The sequence below is a fragment of the Danio rerio genome, chromosome 4, assembly GCF_052040795.2.
Source record: "Danio rerio strain M-AB ecotype USA chromosome 4, GRCz13ab, whole genome shotgun sequence".
Classification (NCBI taxonomy): domain Eukaryota; kingdom Metazoa; phylum Chordata; class Actinopteri; order Cypriniformes; family Danionidae; genus Danio; species Danio rerio.
Window position 1 is genome coordinate 78,098,344 of NC_141024.2, and position 22,205 is coordinate 78,120,548.

General features: G+C 43.7%; 2 protein-coding genes and 8 non-coding genes across 15 annotated transcripts in view; all 10 read left to right on the forward strand.

Annotated features, from left to right (window-relative positions):
• Window positions 1-8,407, forward strand: part of LOC137491181 (NACHT, LRR and PYD domains-containing protein 3-like) — a 38,269-nt gene extending 29,862 nt beyond the window's left edge. The window contains exons 9-11 of one of the 2 annotated variants that reach the window (XR_015483299.1): window positions 6,058-6,181; window positions 7,009-7,055; window positions 7,381-8,407. Coding sequence is in view for 1 of the 2 variants with exons in the window: in XM_087248413.1 (XP_087104539.1) it covers window positions 6,008-6,181; window positions 7,009-7,055; window positions 7,381-7,907 (748 nt within the window). In the remaining variant the exon portion in view is untranslated. Of the gene's footprint in view, window positions 1-6,007; window positions 6,182-7,008; window positions 7,056-7,380 lie in introns of both variants that reach the window. The other variant, XM_087248413.1, reaches the window with a different exon arrangement.
• znf1086 (zinc finger protein 1086) overlaps window positions 1-22,205 on the forward strand; it is an 893,143-nt gene that overhangs the window by 798,029 nt on the left and 72,909 nt on the right. The window lies entirely within an intron of this gene.
• Window positions 1-22,205, forward strand: part of si:dkey-220a11.5 — a 765,979-nt gene that overhangs the window by 390,260 nt on the left and 353,514 nt on the right. The window lies entirely within an intron of this gene.
• LOC137492368 (5S ribosomal RNA) lies at window positions 12,516-12,634 on the forward strand. The gene has a single exon (XR_015486932.1). It is a non-coding gene; the product is annotated as a 5S ribosomal RNA (ribosomal RNA).
• trnal-uag (transfer RNA leucine (anticodon UAG)) lies at window positions 19,181-19,262 on the forward strand. The gene has a single exon. It is a non-coding gene; the product is annotated as a tRNA-Leu (tRNA).
• On the forward strand, window positions 19,914-19,995 carry trnal-aag (transfer RNA leucine (anticodon AAG)). Its single transcript has one exon. It is a non-coding gene; the product is annotated as a tRNA-Leu (tRNA).
• trnal-uag (transfer RNA leucine (anticodon UAG)) lies at window positions 20,199-20,280 on the forward strand. The gene has a single exon. It is a non-coding gene; the product is annotated as a tRNA-Leu (tRNA).
• On the forward strand, window positions 20,942-21,023 carry trnal-aag (transfer RNA leucine (anticodon AAG)). The gene has a single exon. It is a non-coding gene; the product is annotated as a tRNA-Leu (tRNA).
• On the forward strand, window positions 21,227-21,308 carry trnal-uag (transfer RNA leucine (anticodon UAG)). The gene has a single exon. It is a non-coding gene; the product is annotated as a tRNA-Leu (tRNA).
• Window positions 21,970-22,051, forward strand: trnal-aag (transfer RNA leucine (anticodon AAG)). The gene has a single exon. It is a non-coding gene; the product is annotated as a tRNA-Leu (tRNA).

Below are 22,205 nucleotides of genomic sequence, written 5' to 3' on the forward strand. Positions count from 1 at the left end.
GTGGTTAGCAGATAGGGAAAGCACGGGTCCGCCCAGGGGGGGGGAACTTAACCGTGGCGGAAAAGCATAGGGGGATCACCAGCGGGGATCGGCCATAGCAGGCACCTATACCCAAAACGCGGGCTGACCAGCGGGCAGACCTACAACGTGATGGGCCAGCAAGTGACTCCTCCGCTGAGTCAGTGCTGGGGGCCTCGGAGGAATCTGCAGGGCTCACCGAATGGGGAACTTACTGACAGACAGGAGGGTGCATATCTCTCCGTGTTAGGGAAAAAAGGCACCGCAAGCGTGTACAACACCTACCGAGTTGTTTCCTCAATCACCAAAGGTACCTAGCACCCTTGAGGAAACCGGCTCCACTCGCAGATTATAAAATCTTGCAAATGTGTTGGGTGTCGCCCAGCCCGCAGCTCTACAAATGTCTGTTAAGAAGCGCCACGCGCACACGCCCAAGAGGATGCAACGCTCCGAGTGGAGTGCGCATGCACTCCCGGGGGGCGCAGCTGACCTCTGCTCAAATAAGCACATGAAATGGCCTCCACAATCCAGTGGGATAAACGTTGTTTAGACACGGCACTTCCCTGCTGCAGTCCGCCATAACAGACAAAGAGCTGCTCAGAAGATCTAAAGTTCTGAGTACGGTCCACATAAATGCGCAGAGCGCGAACTGGACAAAGTAAGGACAGGGCTGGGTCTGCCTCCTCCGGGGGCAGCGCTTGCAGGGTTACTACCTGATCTCTAAAGGGAGTGGTAGGAACTTTGGGCACATAACCCGGGCGGGGTCTCAGGATAACGTGAGAAAATCCCGGCCCGAATTCCAGGCACGAGTCACTGACCGAAAATGCCTCCAGGTCCCTGACCCTCTTAATGGAGGCCAACGCGACCAGCAGAGCTGTCTTCAGGGACAGAAATCGTAAAGATACTGTATCGAGTGGCTCGAAGGGATCAAATCGCAGGCTCGTGAGAACGAGGGCGAGATCCCAAGAGGGCGTGAGAGGGGGGCGAGTTGGATTAATTCGCCTAGCGCCTCTGAGGAACCGGATGATGAGGTTATGCTTTCCCACAGTGCCGCCAGCCACCGCGTCATGGTGAGCGGAGATGGCAGCAACGTAAACCTTGAGAGTGGAGGGCAACAGCCTACTGTCCAGCTTCTCTTGAAGGAAAGAGAGCACAACACTGATCTGGCAAGATCGGGGGTCTTCTCTGCGAGAGACACACCACTCAGTGAATAGACTCCACTTCAGTGCGTAGGCGCGCCTCGTAGAGGGGGCTCTAGCCTGAGTGATGGTATCAACCACTGCGGGCGGCAAGTTACCTAAGTCTTCCTCGCGTCTATGGACCACACGTGGAGGTTCCAGAGATCGGGGCGAGGGTGCCAGACGGTGCCTTGTCCCTGAGAAAGTAGGTCCTCTCTCAAAGGGATCTGCCAAGGGAGGGCTGTCGCGAGGAGGGAGAGCTCTGATATCCAGGTCCGGATGGGCCAGAGGGGCGCAACTAACAAAACCTGCTCCTCGTCCTCCCTGACCTTGCACATTAACTGCGCGATCAGGCTCACTGGGGGAAACGCATACTTGTGTATGCCCCGAGGCCAGCTGTGGGCCAGTGCATCCGTGCCGAGAGAGCCCTCGGTCAGGGAATAAAACAACTGGCAATGAGCGTTCTCGGGGGAAGCAAACAGATCAATCTGGGCCTCCCCGAATCGCGCCCATATTAGCTGGACAGACTCGGGGTGGAGTCTCCATTCTCCAGAGTGAATCTGCTGCCGTGAGAGCACATCGGCTGCACGGTTGAGCATACCTGGGATGTGAATGGCGCGCAGCGACTTCAGCCGCGGGTGACTCCAGAGGAGCAGACGGCGGGCGAGCTGAGACATGCGGCGAGAGCGCATACCCCCCATGCGGTTGATATACGCCGCCGCCGCCGTACTGTCCGTCCTGACCAGCACGTGTTGCTGCTCCAGCGCCGGAGAAAAACGGCGGAGAGCAAGGAACACTGCCAACAGCTCTAGGCGATTGATGTGCCAATGCAGCTGGGCACCTACCCACAGGCCCGCAGCTGCATGCCCGCGACACACGGCTCCCCAGCCTGTGCTGGAAGCATCTGTCGAAACAACAACATGACTGGACGCCTGTCCCAGAGGCACACTGGCCTGCAGGAACGAGGGGTCATTCCAGGGGCTGAGGGTGCGGCGACACAGCGCAGTAACAGAGACTCGGTGTGTGCCCGCATGCCATGCGCGTCTCAGAACTCGATCTTGAAGCCAGTGCTGAAGTGGTCTCATATGGAGCAATCCGAGCGGCGTGACAGCCGCAGCGGAAGCCATATGCCCCAGGAGCCTCTGAAAATATTTCAGTGGGACCACTAACTTGCTGTCGAGCTCCCTCAGACAGTTCAGCAGCAGGCGAGCGCGCTCTCTGGAGAGGTGCGCTACCATGGTGACCGAGTACAGCTCCATCCCGAGAAAAGAGATCCTCTGCACCGGGGCGAGTTTGCTCTTTTCCCAGTTGACCTGCAACCCCAGTAGGCGGAGATGCCGGAGCACCTCGTCTCTGTGTGCAGTCAATTGCTCCCGAGAGTGGGCTAAAATCAGCCAGTCGTCGAGATAATTGAGTACGCGGATGCCCGCAAGCCGCAGAGGCGCTAGGGCACCCTCCGCGAGTTTGGTGAAGACCCGCGGAGACAGAGAGAGCCCGAAGGGGAGGACCTTGTACTGCCATGCTCGACCTTCGAACGCAAACCGCAGAAACTGACGGTGGCGTGGAAGAATGGAGACATGAAAATACGCGTCCATCAGGTCTATGGCTGCAAACCAATCCTGAGGACGAACGCATCGGAGGATGCGCCTCTGCGTAAGCATTCTGAACGACAGCTTGTGAAGGCAGCGATTCAAAACGCGCAGATCTAGGATTGGCCGTGACCCACCGCTCTTTTTGGGTACGATGAGGTACGGGCTGTAAAACCCGCTCTCCATCTCGGCTGGAGGTACCGGCTCGATTGCACCCTTCGCCAGGAGGGCAGCAATCTCCTCTCGCAAGACAGGGGCAGACAGGGGATTGACCCTGGTGAAATACACGCCCGTGAACCTGGGAGGCCGTTTGGAGAACTGTAGTTCGTAGCCGAGTCTGATCGTGCGTATGAGCCACCGCGAGGGGCTGGCCCACGCTAACCAGGCAGGCAGAGCCCTCGCTAATGACGTCATCGCAGCAATCGTTGACGTACCCGCGGAGGGGCAGCGAGGAGCGGGTGTGCTGATCCGGGGAGCACGAGGGTCCCACAGAAGAGCTGGAGGAGAGCGTTTCGCTCTGGCTCCGCACCCTGACTCCTGAGAGGGGGCTTGGGGGCTGGGAGAAGGGAGACCTTCCCCCCAGCGCCCGAGAGCCGCTGGCGGAGCATGCAAGCCCTGCGAGCTGAGAGGCAGCGCGTCCCAGACTGGCGGGGCTTGAGCTGTCACATCCGGGGAAGGGAGAAAATGCTCTTTGATCGAAACTTTGGTGGCACTGAAAAGTACCGTTGGAATTTGGGCCCCGTCCTCCAGCGGGGAAAGAGCAAGTCTCCTCTTCTCCAGATGGCCTGTCTCAGGGACGCTTCGCGTCCGTTTACCAGACTTAGCGGCGCCCTGGGCAGGAGGGGCTACCGGCTTTCGGCGTGCTCGACGCGCCCGCTTCGCCGGAGGCGGGGCATCGGCCGTTAGGCGGGCGCCCTCGGCGAGGAGCAGCGGACGTGGATGGCTCGGCCGGGGATGGAGCGGGCTTACGGCCCCACCAATAGATGACTTTGCCCATCGCATCTGACTGCTCCTTCACCGCCTTGAACTCCTGGGTGAATTCACCGACGGTGTCGCCGAACAGGCCAGCCTGGGATATGGGCGCATCAAGAAAGCGAACTTTGTCGACATCGCGCATATCTGCCAGGTTTAGCCAGAGGTGGCGTTCCTGGACCACAAGTGTGGACATCGTCCTCCCCAGTGCGCAGGCGGCGGACTTAGTGGTCCAGAGAGCATAGTCGGTCACCGAACGCAGCTTGTGTAACAAGCCTGGGTTAAACCAACCCTCGTGCAGCTCGGCCAGCGCCTGCGCTTTGTAGCGCTGGTAGGTGGCCATCGCATGCAAGGCGGAAGCTGCCTGGCCCGCAGCCTTGTAAGCTCTAGCTCCGAGGGAGGCAGAAAACTTACAGGCTTCAGACGGGAGACGGGGCGGACCACGCAAAGCGGGGGCGCCACGCGGACAAAGATTGACCGCAATGGCGCGCTCCACCTGCGGGATCGCCTCATACCCTCCATCGCAGCTCCACCATCCAGGATGGTGAGGGCGGAGGCGGACGCAGCGCGGGCAGAGAAAGGTGCCCTCCAGGACTGCGTGAGCCTACTGTGCACTTCCGGGAAGAAGGGGACGAGAGGCTTCAAAGGCTTCGCCTTCTGATCCTCTACGTAACACCCATCTAGTCGGTCCGGCCGTGGGGCTGGGGGATAAACCATCTCCAACCCGACGGCAGAAGCAGCCCGAGAAAGCACGGCCAACATGTCCGCTTCAGGATTCATTTTGACGGCGCTCGCTTGCCCAGAGGGGGCGAGCGGTTCCGGATCATCGTCGGACAATGAACGCCCACCCTCCGATGCCGCGGAGGACATCTGATCTCCGGTGTCAGCGAGCAAGAGAGCTACCATCTGATTAGACGGATCACTCCCAGTACCCGAAGCTTGGATGGAGCGCTTGGAGGAGCGAGAGGTCCGCAAGCCCGTGGGCTGCGGATTGTCTTTCGCTGAAGCCCTCAGATCTGCCCGAGCACCCGCTGCAGAGCAGGAGGCAACTGGGGTGGCTCGCTCTCTTACGAAAGCTAACCGCGATCTCAACTGCGCAACGGTCATGGAATCACAGTGACGACATGAACCGCCCCCGAGCACCACATTAACATGCTGGACCCCCAAACATGTAATGTAGTGATCGTGTCCATCATCCGGAGCCAGGAAACCCCCGCACAGTCGGAGCGCCATCCTGAAAAGGACGTGCTGCACGACTGTGTTGCTCTTTTAGGAAGTTTGCAACAATACGCACCGCTCTTGGAGGACCGGACCCAAAGGGACACCAGGCAAGGGAGATACCCAGCTCGACCATCTGCCGCTGCGTGGACTCGCTCTGGACTGGGATGCAATCGTTCTCTCGAAATGGCTGTAGATCAGCAGGAGGAACCCTCATAAGCTCGATCAGAAAAGGCTCTGAAGCGAAAAGGATAGCGTCTGCTGGCGCCAGGCGTGCTTATATACTCAGTTGATTGCATATGCCGCACACCTGCGCAGGCTTGCGCTGCCAATTCATTCTTAATTGGCCCGTTCAATACTCTTTCAGACGAGTAGCTTCTGAACCGAACCTCCCATACGTGGATTTAGAACATCAAATTCACTTATAGTGCTGGAGTTCCCCCCGAAGGGGAACTAAACATCTGCAGGGCTGTGATTTATTCATATCTATACAAATGTGTGTGTGTTGAAGCAGATTGAAGATCATTCATTCATTTTCCTTCAGCTCAGTCTCTTATTGATCAGGGCTCGTGTCTGACTGACAGGGGAATGTGACTGTGGGTCAGGTGATGAACACATGAAGAGAGCGGGTTTGTGTTTGTCTGAGCTCATTTTGTTTTAGTCCACAACAGAATCACAATATAAATGATGAAATCAGCTCATTTCCTGTTGTGTTTTTTACATGACTTTAAGATGATCTTCTGAGCTCAAGTGTGTCTTCTTCCTCCTCACAGCAGACTTTACAGCTTGATGTGGTGTATTATGAACAATGTCTTTGCTCTGTACACTTCTACAGATGATGTCGAGTCCTTGTTGAGTGTGTGAGTGTGTGTGTTAGCTGATGCGAGGGCTCGATCAATAAGGAGAGCTAATCAGGATGTGTGTGTTCATCACTGCTGTTGACATGAGCAGAAACAGCAGTCAGCATCTTCACAACACAAAGAGATGTGTGATTGTCCAACTGTGTGATGTGAACTATTGCTGTTTTTGTAGATTGTCTGGCTGTATGGTAACAAAGAAAGGCTGTGGTTTTCTGTCTTCAGCTCTGACTTCAAACCCCTCACACCTGAGAGAGCTGGATCTGAGCTACAATCATCCAGGAGATTCAGGAGTCAAGCTGCTCTCTGAACAACTGGAGGATCCAAACTACACACTGGACAAACTCAAGTATGTGGAGCAGCACTGGCCTTGTGCTTTTAAACTGAATGGCTTTAAAAAGACACTAGAAAGCTCTTTTGTGATCAGCTTCAGTTTTCTGTGAGGGTTATGGGGTGAGGACAGACAGAAGATACAGCTTGTAGAGTATTCCAGTCATGTCTATGAAGAGCAAATCATTGAGTGTGAAATGAATCTCCTCTGTAAATGTTGGAGTGTATTGGCTCAGTTACAGTGACATTAAGCGGGACACACTGTACAGTTTCAGCATTTGAGCTGAGCAGAGAAACTTCTTCCTCCATTTCTGCTGAAGAATCCTACAATATCAGGTCAGGAATAGGGTTGGGGATTGAAGATGGATTCAGATTCTGGAATCAGACACTTGGATTAATGTTCAGACTCTTGTTCTAAAATCAACATCTGGATTCCTCTTCTCTGTGCACACATGTGTATTTTTCACTTGCTAATCTGTCAGGAACTTGGGCGCTGGCGAGCAGCTTTAATAATCTGAACATAGATTAGAGATGGACTGCAACATGTGCTCAAAGGCTGCATGTGCTGAAGAACGATGGCAAAGCTAAGTGTGATCACTGTAATAAATGAATGTTGCAGCAGGGTGTCTCCATCAACATGAGCAGTATCTGCGCTCGCTTCACCAACAGCAGAGGAAAAGAACGCACTGTGTTACATTCATTGTGCATCCCGGCTCAACCAACAAGTGTTGTGTGTTTTAGCTCAAGAGTTTGGAGCGTGTAGCTGAGCAGCTCAGTGCTAGCTTTAGCTTATTAGCTGAGGGGGAAACTAAACAGCTCATTCTCTCCATCTGTGTGTGTTTACAGTCTGGATCATGGAGGACACACGAGGATTACAGCAGGACCACGCAAATGTAGGACTACACACACGCACACACACACTCAAACGCGTGCACACAAACACACACACTCACTCATGCACGCACGCATGCACGCACACACACTCTCACACTCATGCACGCACACACACAAACACACACTCTCTCACACACACAGGCACGCATGTACGCACACACACACAACTCACTTTCACACACACACTCAAACATGCACATACACACACTCTATCTCACACACACAAACACAATCTCTCTTTCTCTTTCTCTCTCTCACACACACACACGCACACACACACACACACACAGCTGTGGTTATAAATGTGTGTGTTCTTGTGTTCAGATGTCTGTTTCCTCACTCTGGATCCAAACACAGCACACACTCAACTCATTCTGTCTGGGGAGAACAGAGAGGTGAAGAGTGTGGAGGAGAATCAGCCGTATCCTGATCATCCAGACAGATTTGATGATTATCAGGTGTTGTGCAGAGAGAGTGTGTGTGGACGCTGTTACTGGGAGATTGACTGGAGTGGAGATGTTGGTGTGTTTATATCAGTGTCATATAAGAGCATCAGGAGGAAGGGAGGAGATGCTGAGTGTGTGTTTGGATATAATGCTCAGTCCTGGAGTTTGATCTGTGATTCCTCCAGTTTCATATTCAGACACAATAACACACGCACTGATCTCTCAGTGAAGCGGCTCAGCAGGAGAATAGGAGTGTTTGTGGATCACAGTGCAGGAACTCTGATCTTTTACAACATCTATAGAGACACAATGAGCCTCATCCACTCAGTCCAGACCACATTCACTGAGCCGCTCTGCCCTGGGTTTAGGCTTGTTTATCCTGGATCATCAGTGAAACTGAGCTGAAGACTGACGAGAGATTTACCCAGAATCCTCTGCAGGAGCAGTCAGCAGCAGTGTGTGTGTGTGTTTGCCCGTGAGTGCATGAGTTCACTACTGTGTGTGTGTGTATGTGTGTGTGTGTGACAGAGAAAGAGAGAGAGTGTGTGTGTGTGTGTGTGTGTGTGTGTGTGTGTGTGTGTGTGTGTGTGTGTGTGTGTGAGTGTGTGTGTGTGTGTGTGTGCGTGTGTGTGTCTCAGTCTTCATCAGTGTCATCATTGATGTTGATGAAGTGTCCTCCAGGATGCTGCTGTGTTCAGATCAGCTCATTCTTGTCTAGATTGATCTTCTTCATTGTTTCTCTGTTGTTTGAGCACAAATAATAAGTTAATGTTAAATCCACTGCTGATATTAGAATGTGATGATGAACGTGGAAATGTCTGAATCCTGTCTGAATCTCTGTCAAATCTTGAATCAACTGTAGAGAAATCCAGCAGCTCAATGAATAAAGGAGAAATGAAGTGTGACGTTTGTTTCTGCTCTTCTGATCTTCTTCTTCTTCATGATTTGACTTGAACTGAACAATAAAAACACATTTATTCCAGTATTTATTGATCTGTTCATGTTAGTTGATGACAGTAAAGTTGTTCTCTGTTAGTTCTTGTTGACTCTCAGTGCATAGACGTTCCACATGGAAATTGGGAATATAAAGAACAAAAAATTACATAAAGATCTTAGGCATTACACTGGGATATGATGAAATTAAAACTAAAGAAATAATTTGGGATGAACTTATAAATAAAATGGAAAAAAGATTATGTTTTTGGAAACAGAGAGTGTTGTTTTTAAAGGAAAAGTACTGGTATTAAATTCTCTTTTTCTATCTAAGATGTGGTATGTTTTAAGTGTTGTTAGTCTACCTACGTGGGTGTATAAGCAAATAAAAACTATGATTTTAAAGTTTTTATGGGATGATAAACCATCTAAAATTGCATATAACACTATCATTGGAAAGGTGGATGAGGGAGGACTAGGACTTATAGATCCATGGATAAGAATGAAAAGCATGAGAATTAAAACATTAAAAAAGTTTTTAAATGAAGACAATATTTCATGGAAAAGCATAATGAGTTATTTTATTAATAAATGTGGACAAATAGGAGATGATTTCTTATGGATGGCATTTAAAGACCGCATGATAGAAAATATTCCTGAGTTTTATAAAGAGTTGTTGAGAACATGGAAATGCTTTTATAATAATATACAAACTGAGATTGAAGGGAGAAAACTTTATTTACAGCAACCCCTATTTTTAAATCAGAACAATAAAAGCAAAAAGCAAATGTTTTATGAGAACTGGTATGCAGTGGGTTTTAGACAAGTAAAAGACATTTTATATGAAATAAAACCTGGGTTTTTACCGACTCAAGCAATAATAGATACACTGGAGGAAATAGAAGATGTAGATGATAAAGAAAAAATTGAAGATCAATACAAGAAGTTAAGATTAGCATTACCAGATCACTGGATCAAAACTATTGAAGAGAATGAAAAAGAAACTGAAAATAGAAAAATAAAAGTTTTTTTAAAAATGGATGAAGATAAGATTAGTTTCAATGATTGTCCTATCAAGATGTTTTATACATGTTTGTGTAATACTGTGTTTAAAAAACCTAAATCAAGAGAATTTTGGGAAAAGTTATTTGAAAACTTTGATACTTCAAATATATGGAAAAATGTAAGATCAATTTTAAAAAGTCCAGCATTGGAAAACTTTGATTTTATGTTAAGACACAACTGCATAATGACAGAGATCATCTTTAAAAAGATTGGGGTATCACAAGATGATTTGTGTAAAGTGTGTTTGGAAAAAAAGGAAGGCGTGTTACACCTATTTTTAAATTGTAAAAAGTTGAGTGATTTTATGAAGATGTTGAAAACAATGGTATGTAATTTTCTGTATGATGAAAACATTATTTTAGAAGAATGGGATACACTGTTTTTATTTGGTTTTAATGGGAAAACAAAAAATAAGTTTGCTCTTAATTATATGTTGACTCTTGCAAGATATACAATATGGAAAAGAAGAAATATTATGAAACAAAAGAAAAAAGAAATTCCATTGGTTTTGTTGTACAAACAGATTGTGACTGAGGAAATAATGGTTATATATGACTATTGCAAAATGTATGAAAAGATGGACATTTTTGAAAAATGTATTACAAAAAATAATCCATATATTGTACAAACTTGGACTGGTTTTGAAGTTTTCTTACCTGGAGATTTTTAAATATTTTATCTTTTAAATATTTGTATGTATAAATGTCATGATTGTTGATGATGTATTTTTTAATAAAGAAAAAAAAAAAAAATCTCATCTGAACTCGGAAGTAAAGCAGGGTCGGGCCTGGTTAGTACTTGGATGGGAGACCGCCTGGGAATACCAGGTGCTGTAAGCTTTTCGAAGTCCTTCATTTGGCAGCTGATAGACTTCCCCGTGTCACAGCTTCGCTGCCATTATTTTTTCTCGCCTTCAAGGGCATTGTTTCGGGCGGTGCTGTGTCGATGCCAGCTGAGCTGCGCTCGCTCCCTGGTGCTGCGCCTGTTTCAAATAGCCAACTCTTGACGGCCTCTTTCGCTTACGGCCATACCACCCTGGAAATGCCCGATCTCATCTGAGGGTCGGGCCTGGTTAGTACTTGGATGGGAGACCGCCTGGGAATACCAGGTGCTGTAAGCTTTTCGAAGTCCTTCATTTGGCAGCTGATAGACTTCCCCGTGTCACAGCTTCGCTGCCATTATTTTTTCTAGCCTTCAAGGTGTAGGAACTCATCGGCATTTTTCAGTGGTCAACACAAGTTGAATCTGAAATCTTGGGCATCTCCAATGGTCTCATTCATTGAACTAGCTTGAGGGCTTATACCATCAGGATAACAGAGCGCCAATTGATTTCGGGCTCCTCTGACCAGTACTTCTCCGCAGATGTTCTAGTACCCTTCGGCTAACTAGCCAATGATTAATTAAATCAGTTAAATTAAAAACAATGGCCCTTACAGGATCTTCAGCGGAAACCATTTCACGAGACTTTTAATTGACTCCTGGTCATGTGCTCGCCTTGGGCACATCCTGCTAGAAGCACAATTTCGTAGAGACAAAGAGATCTCTAGAAACATTAATGCATATGAATGAAAGACAATCTCTTAAAATGTTAGAACTAAGGCAGATGTATCTTTGAATAATATGCCATAATGTTCCTCATATGCTGTTTATTGCAAATCAACCAGGTTAATCAATGTGTTGTTTTAACCCTTATAACAGAGTAAAATGTTCTGTATGTGTCTGAAATGTATGATGTCTGGTATTGAACGAAAGCTAGTGACATTTGCAATACGTTGGTGTAAATGAAAACCTAGTAGTACAAACAGTATCCATCTTGTAACGTTTGATGTAAGAGTTTCAATCTTGCAAGAGTTCTACCACGTTAAATCTACATGCAGTCTGTTAATTATTGACCTTTCCTACGTCAGTACGGGGCGTGGCCCCGCCCTTCATGGTAACTGCTCATTGGCAGACAGTGCCATGGGGACGAACCAGCCCAGGTCACTTAAAAACACCCTGCGACAAAGAAACTTTGCCTTTTGCATCAGCTAGCTTGCGCATGCTTTTGCTCTCTGCCCCCTTTCGCCTGCCCGGACACCGAGCCGCCACGCGATTGGGTCACCACGAACTTCCACGCAAACCTCTTAAGTTTCGGGACTCACGAAACTGCACGAACTTCCGCAAAACCGACTCTCAGCAGTCCGTCACCTAGGTAACCCAGGACAACAGCCATTCACGAGCGCGTGAATCCCAAAGACGTCATTGAAGCGAGAAACCACCCAATCAGGAGCACCGTGTTTCCCCAAGGCCAGTCGGCGAGGGAGATTCGACTTCAGCAAAAAGGGCGCAAGTAACACAAACTAATGTTGTCTCTTGCTGATCTTGTGCAGATTGATCTTAAGCAGTTAAAGATAAGCCATATCTCTGCTTTTGTGGTTTCTCAGGTGTTATTCTAAGATCTTGCAAGAAGTATTAGAATTAATTTGGGACGTTGTCAACTCATTTTGCATCCTCTGAACTGCCTCTGTGTGTATGTGTGAATGTGTGTGTTGGTTTGTTGTTTGCTTATTACGTAGTTAGTTTCATTTATCGTAGTGTAGCTCAATAAATCTTTGTACTCATTTTGTAAGAACTGTGTTCTTGTTTATGTGCTTCTAAGTCATTGCCTCGAGCTGTAGATCTTGTTACCTTGCTAAAAGATCATCCAATACTGTGTTATGTTATTATCGTTGGCCACGTAAATAATATTAACAAGATTGGTAAGATCGATGTCTTCTATTTGCGGGACAAATGGTAGATAAAGTGTGAATCTTTTGATCTGATTCAATCTGACTCATTTGAGTCAAATCAATGATTCGAATCTTTAGGATCCGATTCATTGAAATGAGCTAATTAATCCCTGATCGATATTAAAACGTAGGTTGATCCCCTACAAAGGGCATTGTTTCGGGCGGTGCTGTGTCGATGCCAGCTGAGCTGCGCTCGTTCCCTGGTGCTGCGCCTGTTTCAAATAGCCAACTCTTGACAGCCTCTTTCGCTTACGGCCATACCACCCTGGAAATGCCCGATCTCATCTGAACTCGGAAGTAAAGCAGGGTCGGGCCTGGTTAGTACTTGGATGGGAGACCGCCTGGGAATACCAGGTGCTGTAAGCTTTTCGAAGTCCTTCATTTGGCAGCTGATAGACTTCCCCGTGTCACAGCTTCGCTGCCATTATTTTTTCTCGCCTTCAAGGGCATTGTTTCGGGCGGTGCTGTGTCGATGCCAGCTGAGCTGCGCTCGCTCCCTGGTGCTGCGCCTGTTTCAAATAGCCAACTCTTGACGGCCTCTTTCGCTTACGGCCATACCACCCTGGCAACGCCCCCTTGAGTTTGACTGAGTCAGTGCTTTCAAGGAAGTGTGAGGTGGCAGTAGGGAGAGAAAGGCTCTCCCATTTTGATTTGCTTTATTGTTTTTTTCTTGATTTTGCTTAAATTAAATTGTATTAATTTTGTTTAGTTTTAGTTAAACCCCAGACAGTGTTATCTGTTTGGGGTTAAAACATTTTGAAAGGATGGACACTTTGGTAAAGGAACTGGAACTGAAAATGGACTATGGCAGCATGGACAAAGCTACTCCTGAAAACAACAATTCAAGAGATTCAAACAACGGCATCGACGATAATGACACATGGGCAACTGTTGTGGCAAGAAGGAGGAAAAATAAATCAGACACAAGTACAGAAGGAAGTGGAGAAATGCAACAAACTAAAGGTAAAGCAAATGCTGAACACTTGGAAAACAGCCAACCAACAAGTCATAGAAATGAGATGATAAACAAACTGAAAAGTCAAGCTAGATTTCAGAGACAATATTAAAAAGAAACAACTTTTACAATGACTGTGAAAGATCCTGAAAATATCACCGTAACTATGATTATAAAGGCTGTGGAAGATAAGACTGGAATTGGAAAATTGTTTGGACTGAGGAAAAAATCCAATTTTGACTATGAACTTACTATGGAAAATGAAACGGACTGTGATCACTTAATGGATGGACTGATGATTAACCAACAATTTTGTGAAGTATCAAAACTCTGCGCAACTGAGAGAATGGTTTCTTTTTTGAACTTACCCAACTATATTCAAGATAGTGAAATCATCCAAAAGCTTGTGGACTGGGGAGTTTCTCCAATTCTCCCTCTGAGAAGAAGATATCATCCAGGAACAACTGTGGCTGATGGAACAAGGTTTATCAGGGTGAAATTTCCAAAAGAAGTTATGAGTCTTCCTTACAATGTAAAGTTTGATACAGAGGAAGGACCAAAATATTTTAGAGTCATACATGATCAGCAGATAAAAACATGCAGATTATGTGGAAGTGCTGAACATGAAAAAAAAGACTGGCCACAATTTGTTTGTAGAGAATGTCTGGAGCAGGGGCATTTTGCGCGGGACTGTAAAGCCCCATGGTGCCAAGGCTGCAAAAAGACAATATTGTGGTGCAGATGTGAATCGGATGAGGAAGAGACTGGAGTTATGGAAACGAACAAACAAATGGAGAAATCAAGCAATGAAGAACGGGAAGAGGAAGTACAGGAATTACCACCGGATGATTTAAATGAACAAGAAGAGGAGCAGGCCATGAGTGAAGAGGATGAAGGAGATACAGCAGAGACTGAGGCACAACATCTAATGAAAGACGATGGACAGGACATGGAAGAAGAACATGGAGCAGCAGGTGAAAATACAGAAAGCAGAATTGAGGAAGAGGTAAGCGATGATGATGATAATGAAGAAATAAATATTGGGACTAAAGACAGAACAATAGACAGCATAAACAGAAGACGCAGAAAAACTGTACAATTAAATATTCAGCAAGTGCTTAAGAAACAAAAATTACGTAAGGAAGCAAAAGCAAAACTAAAAACTGACAGAACTGATCTAAGATTTTAGATCATAAAAATACAAATGATTGATGGATTTGTTTCATTTGGATTTTCTTTTGTTTGGATGGCTTGTTTTCTTTTATATTTCTAATGAACAACTTATGTTTGGTTTCAATTAATGTAAGAGGGCTGTCATCCAAAGTGAAGTTTGAAAATGTAATTGCTTTAACAGAAAAATGTGATGTTATATGTATACAAGAGACTGGATGGAATGAAAACATTGTTAATGATTTTAAAAAATGTTGGGATGGGGAAATATTGTATAATAATGACCCAAATAAGAAAAAAGGCATGGCAATACTAATTAGAAGGGGAATAGGATATACATTTGATGTTTTATTTAAAGATAATTATGGAAGGATTTTAACTATTAAAATTATGAATAAGGATGAAGAAATAACAATATGTAATATACATGCTCCAAATGAAGACTTAGAAAGAGTAACTTTTTTTAAAGATCTAAGTGTTTTAATGAGTGGATGGAATAATGTTATTGTTTTAGGAGATTTTAATACTGTTTTAGAAAGAATAGATGTAGATGATCATATGGTGTATAGAGCAGATGTTGGAAGAAGAGAAATGAAACACATGATTGAAAAACATAAACATGTAGATGTATGGAGAGAGAGAAATAAAGCCAAAAGAGAATACTCAAGAAGACAGTGGGTGAATACAGTTTTAAAACAAAGCAGATTAGACTATGTTTTATGTACAAGAAATTTAGAATCTTTTATTTCAAATATTTTTTACAAGATTTTTAGCTGTAGTGACCATGATTTTCTGTATGTAATGATGGATTTCAGTGGAGTTGAAAGAGGACCAGGTGTATGGGTGTTTAATACAGAGCTTTTAAAGAATGATTTTTATAAAATTGAAATGGAAAACATGATTATTAATAGTGTGAATGATGAGTTATATGAGGAAGAAATAAGTGTGTGGTGGGACAATGTAAAATTAGAGGCCAAAAGATTTTCAATAGAATGTTTAAAGAAAATGCAGAAAGCCAAAAGAGCTAAAGAAAGACAATTAAACAAAGAATGGGAGAATGAAATGGAAAAGATAACAGAAGGAAATATGGATATTAGGAGAATAGTGATATTAGAAGAGAAACTGAAAAAACTAGAAGAGGAAAAATGTATGGGAGCTAGAATAAGAAGTAAGATAAAAAATACAGTGGAAGGAGAAAGAAGTACAAAGTTCTTTTATGATCTAGAAAAAACACGACAAAAAGCAGATTTGATAAAGAATGTCTCAACAAAAGAGAAAACTGTCAAAGATAAAGAAAGTATTTTAAGAACCGTTAAAGATTTCTATGAAACTTTGTTTAAAGCAAAAGGAGTTCATGAAGAAGATAAGGATTTTTTATTAAATCAAATAAAGGTTAAAGTAAGTGAAGAGGATAAAAAACTGTGTGATAGTGATATAACTGAAGATGAGATCAATGAAGCTATAACACAATTAAGTAATGGGAAAAGCCCTGGTTTAGATGGTTTGTCATCCGAATTTTATAAGACTTTTAAAGATGTTTTAATTCCAATTTTAAAAGATCTTTTTATTGCTATTTTTAAAAAAGGACAGTTGAGTGAGAGTATGAAGAAAGGAATGATTAAAATAATTTATAAAAATAAAGGTGATAAATATGATTTGCAAAATTATAGACCTTTAAGTATGCTTAATACAGATTATAAAATATTAGCAAAGATTTTAGCAAACAGGCTTAAAAAGGTAGTTCCCACTCTTATTACTACTAACCAGGCTTATGGTGTTATAGGAAGAGATATAGCAGACACAGTAACAAGCATCAGAGATTTAATCTGGTACATAAAAGAAAAAAAAGATGAAGGATTTTTATTCAGCATAGATCTAGAAAAGGCTTTTGATAGAGTTGAGCATAGCTATTTATTTGACATAATACAAAAATTTGGCTTTGGTGAGAATTTTATTAAGTGGATAAAATGTTTTTATACAGATATTTTTAGTTGTTTTAAAATAAATGGATTTTTAACCGATTACATTGAGATTTCTAGATCTATAAGACAAGGATGTCCTTTATCAGCGTTATTATACACATTAGTTGCTGAACCATTAGGCTTAGCTATAAATGGAGAAAAGGAAATTAAAGGGTTTAAAATAGAAATCAATAGAACAGAACAGAAGATTTTTTAGTATGCTGATGATACCACTCTATTTTTAAAAGATTTTAAAAGTGTTGGAAAAGCTATGGAAATATTTGATAAATATTGTCGAGGATCGGGAGCAAAAGTAAATAAAGAAAAAACTGAATATATGAAGATGGGAAAAGTAGACGTTCCACAAGGAAATTGGGAATATAAAGAACAAAAAAATTACATAAAGATCTTAGGCATTACACTGAAATATGATGAAATTAAAACTAGAGAAATAATTTGGGACGAACTTATAAATGAAATGGAAAAAAGATTATGTTTTTGGAAACAGAGAGTATTGTTTTTAAAAGGAAAAGTACTGGTATTAAATTCTCTTTTTCTATCTAAGATGTGGTATGTTTTAAGTGTTGTTAGTCTACCTACGTGGGTGTATAAGAAAATAAAAACTATGATTTTAAAGTTTTTATGGGATAATAAACCATCTAAAATTGCATAAAACACTATCATTGGAAAGGTGGATGAGGGAGGACTAGGACTTATAGATCCATGGATAAGAATGAAAAGCATGAGAATTAAAACATTAAAAAAGTTTTTAAATGAAGACAATATTCCATGGAAAAGCATAATGAGTTATTTTATTAATAAATGTGGACAAATAGGAGATGATTTCTTATGGATGGCATTTAAAGACCGCATGATAGAAAATATTCCTGAGTTTTATAAAGAGGTGTTGAGAACATGGAAATGCTTTTATAATAATATACAAACTGAGATTGAAGGGAGAAAACTTTATTTACAGCAACCCTTATTTTTAAATCAGAACAATAAAAGCAAAAAGCAAATGTTTTATGAGAACTGGTATGCAGTGGGTTTTAGACAAGTAAAAGACATTTTATATGATTTACCGACTCAAGCAATAATAGATACACTGGAGGAAATAGAAGATGTAGATGATAAAGAAAAAATTGAAGATCAATACAAGAAGTTAAGATTAGCATTACCAGATCACTGGATCAAAACTATTGAAGAGAATGAAAAAGAAACTGAAAATAGAAAAATAAAAGTTTTTTTAAAAATGGATGAAGATAAAATTAGTATCAATGATTGTCCTATCAAGATGTTTTATACATGTTTGTGTAATACTGTGTTTAAAAAACCTAAATCAAGAGAATTTTGGGAAAAGTTATTTGAAAACTTTGATACTTCAAATATATGGAAAAATGTAAGATCAATTTTAAAAAGTCCTGCATTGGAAAACTTTGATTTTATGTTAAGACACAACTGCATAATGACAGAGATCATCTTTAAAAAGATTGGGGTATCACAAGATGATTTGTGTAAAGTGTGTTTGGAAAAAAAGGAAGGCGTGTTACACCTATTTTTAAATTGTAAAAAGTTGAGTGATTTTATGAAGATGTTGAAAACAATGGTGTGTAATTTTCTGTATGATGAAAACATTATTTTAGAAGAATGGGATACACTGTTTTTATTTGGTTTTAATGGGAAAACAAAAAATAAGTTTGCTCTTAATTATATGTTGACTCTTGCAAGATTTACAATATGGAAAAGAAGAAATATTATGAAACAAAATAAAAAAGAAATTCCATTGGTTTTGTTGTATAAACAGATTGTGACTGAGGAAATAATGGTTATATATGACTATTGCAAAATGTATGAAAAGATGGACATTTTTGAAAAATGTATTACAAAAAATAATCCATATATTGTACAAACTTGGACTGGTTTTAAAGTTTTCTTACCTAAAGATTTTTAAATATTTTATCTTTTAATATTTGTATGTATAAATGTCAAGATTGTTGATGATGTATTTTTTAATAAAGAAAAAAGAAAAAAAAAAAGCTCGAATCTGCTCAGGAGCAAGTGTCTTTCCCACGATTAGATTGCAGCATCTTAACAAAGTCTGCACTGGAAGTCTCTCTTAGCCATTGCTCCTTTTAGCAAGAGCACCCTATTGAAACAGGAACAGTAAAGATTCACAATTAGAGTAGTAATACTCTATAACTGGATTTGAATATAATAACAACAACAATGTGGGGTCTGCTGTGATGGAATCAGTAACTTTCACTCTTTTGTGAAATAACAGTTACCTTGTAATCAGGTTTAAATGCATTGCAGCTGGCTGCCGTTAGGAGAAGACTTCAAATGCCTTGAGTAGGGCTCAAATAGAGACAGAACTGTGGTTGACAGGAAGGTGGGAGTGCTTCCTAAGCTGGTATTAAGGAGCTCTTTTTCTTTGTGGAGGAGCTCCAGCAAGGCATGGCTAAATTGAATTGATTTCCCAGTGCTGTTGTGCTACTTGAAACAAGTTGGTGTCGAAACTGCTCAGGGAAAGCAGCTTTGTAAGGTAGCGTGGCCGAGCGGTCTAAGGCGCTGGATTAAGGCTCCAGTCTCTATGGGGGGTTGGGTTCGAATCCCACCGCTGCCAGGCAGCCCTTTTAGGATGCTTGAGAATGACCTCTCTGCTTGAGCAAACAGACTTGCAAAGAGATACTGCATGCTTCCGCTCACATCCAAATGTAGACTCCTTGGCCAAAGTTGAAGGGCTTCACTAGGAAGCTCTGCGTCCTCTCTGCTGTTCTGCTTCCGTAAAATTGGGCAGAAAAGGGACCACTGCATGAATTCAGCGAGGGTAGCGTGGCCGAGGGGTCTAAGGCGCTGGAATTAGGCTCCAGTCTCTTCGGGGGCGTGGGTTCGAATCCCACCGCTGCCAGATGTGGTTTTAAACACGGCCAAACTGCTTGAGTGTGTGAACGCTGGAAGTGAAAGAGTAAATTTAAGTCGTCAACTAGTCAGTATAATGTGTTCTTTGAAACTCACGGCAGACTCGTTGGTGTGACAGCAACACATCCCCAAGCTCGAATCTGCTCAGGAGCAAGTGTCTTTTTTCCCACAATTAGATTGCAGCATCTTAACAAAGTCTGCACTGGAAGTCTCTCTTTGCCATTGCTCCTTTTAGCAAGAGCACCCTATTGAAACAGGAACAGTAAAGATTCACAATTAGAGTAGTAATACTCTATAACTGGATTTGAATATAATAACAACAACAATGTGGGGTCTGCTGTGATGGAATCAGTAACTTTCACTCTTTTGTGAAATAACAGTTACCTTGTAATCAGGTTTAAATGCATTGCAGCTGGCTGCCGTTAGGAGAAGACTTCAAATGCCTTGAGTAGGGCTCAAATAGAGACAGAACTGTGGTTGACAGGAAGGTGGGAGTGCTTCCTAAGCTGGTATTAAGGAGCTCTTTTTCTTTGTGGAGGAGCTCCAGCAAGGCATGGCTAAATTGAATTGATTTCCCAGTGCTGTTGTGCTACTTGAAACAAGTTGGTGTCGAAACTGCTCAGGGAAAGCAGCTTTGTAAGGTAGCGTGGCCGAGCGGTCTAAGGCGCTGGATTAAGGCTCCAGTCTCTTCGGGGGCGTGGGTTCGAATCCCACCGCTGCCAGGCAGCCCTTTTAGGATGCTTGAGAATGACCTCTCTGCTTGAGCAAACAGACTTGCAAAGAGATACTGCATGCTTCCGCTCACATCCAAATGTAGACTCCTTGGCCAAAGTTGAAGGGCTTCACTAGGAAGCTCTGCGTCCTCTCTGCTGTTCTGCTTCCGTAAAATTGGGCAGAAAAGGGACCACTGCATGAATTCATCGAGGGTAGTGTGGCCGAGGGGTCTAAGGCGCTGGAATTAGGCTCCAGTCTCTTCGGGGGCGTGGGTTCGAATCCCACCGCTGCCAGATGTGCTTTTAAACACGGCCAAACTGCTTGAGTGTGTGAGCGTTCGCAGTGAACGCTGGAAGTGAAAGAGTAAATTTAAGTCGTCAACTAGTCAGTATAATGTGTTCTTTGAAACTCACGGCAGACTCGTTGGTGTGACAGCAACACATCCCCAAGCTCGAATCTGCTCAGGAGCAAGTGTCTTTCCCACAATTAGATTGCAGCATCTTAACAAAGTCTGCACTGGAAGTCTCTCTTTGCCATTGCTCCTTTTAGCAAGAGCACCCTATTGAAAAAGGAACAGTAAAGATTCACAATTAGAGTAGTAATACTCTATAACTGGATTTGAATATAATAACAACAACAATGTGGGGTCTGCTGTGATGGAATTAGTAACTTTCACTCTTTTGTGAAATAACAGTTACCTTGTAATCAGGTTTAAATGCATCGCAGCTGGCTGCCGTTAGGAGAAGACATCAAATGCCTTGAGTAGGGCTCAAATAGAGACAGAACTGTGGTTGACAGGAAGGCGGGAGTGCTTCCTAAGCTGGTATTAAGGAGGTCTCTTTCTTTGTGGAGGAGCTCCAGCTAGGCATGGCTAAATTGAACTGATTTCCCAGAGCTGTTGCGCTACTTGAAACAAGTTGGTGTCGAAACTGCTCAGGGAAAGCAGCTTTGTAAGGTAGCGTGGCCGAGCGGTCTAAGGTGCTGGATTAAGGCTCCAGTCTCTTCGGGGGCGTGGGTTCGAATCCCACCGCTGCCAGGCAGTCCTTTTAGGATGCTTGAGAATGACCTCTCTGCTTGAGCAAACAGACTTGCGAAGAGATACTGCATGCTTCCGCTCACATCCAAATGTAGACTCCCTGGCCAAAGTTGAAGGGCTTCACTAGGAAGCTCTGCGTCCTCTCTGCTGTTCTGCTTCTGTAAAATTGGGCAGAAAAGGGACCACTGCATAAATTCATCGAGGGTAGCGTGGCCGAGGGGTCTAAGGCGCTGGATTTAGGCTCCACTCTCTTCGGGGGCGTGGGTTCGAATCCCACCGCTGCCAGATGTGGTTTTAAACACGGCCAAACTGCTTGAGTGTGTGAGCGTTCGCAGTGAACGCTGGAAGTGAGAGAGTAAATTTAAGTCGTCAACTAGTCAGTATAATGTGTTCTTTGAAACTCATGGCAGACTCGTTGGTGTGACAGCAACACATCCCCAAGCTCGAATCTGCTCAGGAGCAAGTGTCTTTCCCACAATTAGATTGCAGCATCTTAAAAAAGTCTGCACTGGAAGTCTCTCTTTGCCATTGCTCCTTTTAGCAAGAGCACCCTATTGAAACAGGAACAGTAAAGATTCACAATTAGAGTAGTAATACTCTTTAACTGGATTTGAATATAATAACAACAACAATGTGGGGTCTGCTGTGATGGAATCAGTAACTTTCACTTTTTTGTGAAATAACAGTTACCTTGTAATCAGGTTTAAATGCATTGCAGCTGGCTGCCGTTAGGAGAAGACTTCAAATGCCTTGAGTAGGGCTCAAATAGAGACAGAACTGTGGTTGACAGGAAGGTGGGAGTGCTTCCTAAGCTGGTATTAAGGAGCTCTTTTTCTTTGTGGAGGAGCTCCAGCAAGGCATGGCTAAATTGAATTGATTTCCCAGTGCTGTTGTGCTACTTGAAACAAGTTGGTGTCGAAACTGCTCAGGGAAAGCAGCTTTGTAAGGTAGCGTGGCCGAGCGGTCTAAGGCGCTGGATTAAGGCTCCAGTCTCTTCGGGGGTGTGGGTTCGAATCCCACCGCTGCCAGCCAGCCCTTTTAGGATGCTTGAGAATGACCTCTCTGCTTGAGCAAACAGACTTGCGAAGAGATACTGCATGCTTTCGCTCACATCCAAATGTAGACTCCTTGGCCAAAGTTGAAGGGCTTCACGAGGAAGCTCTGCGTCCACTCTGCTGTTCT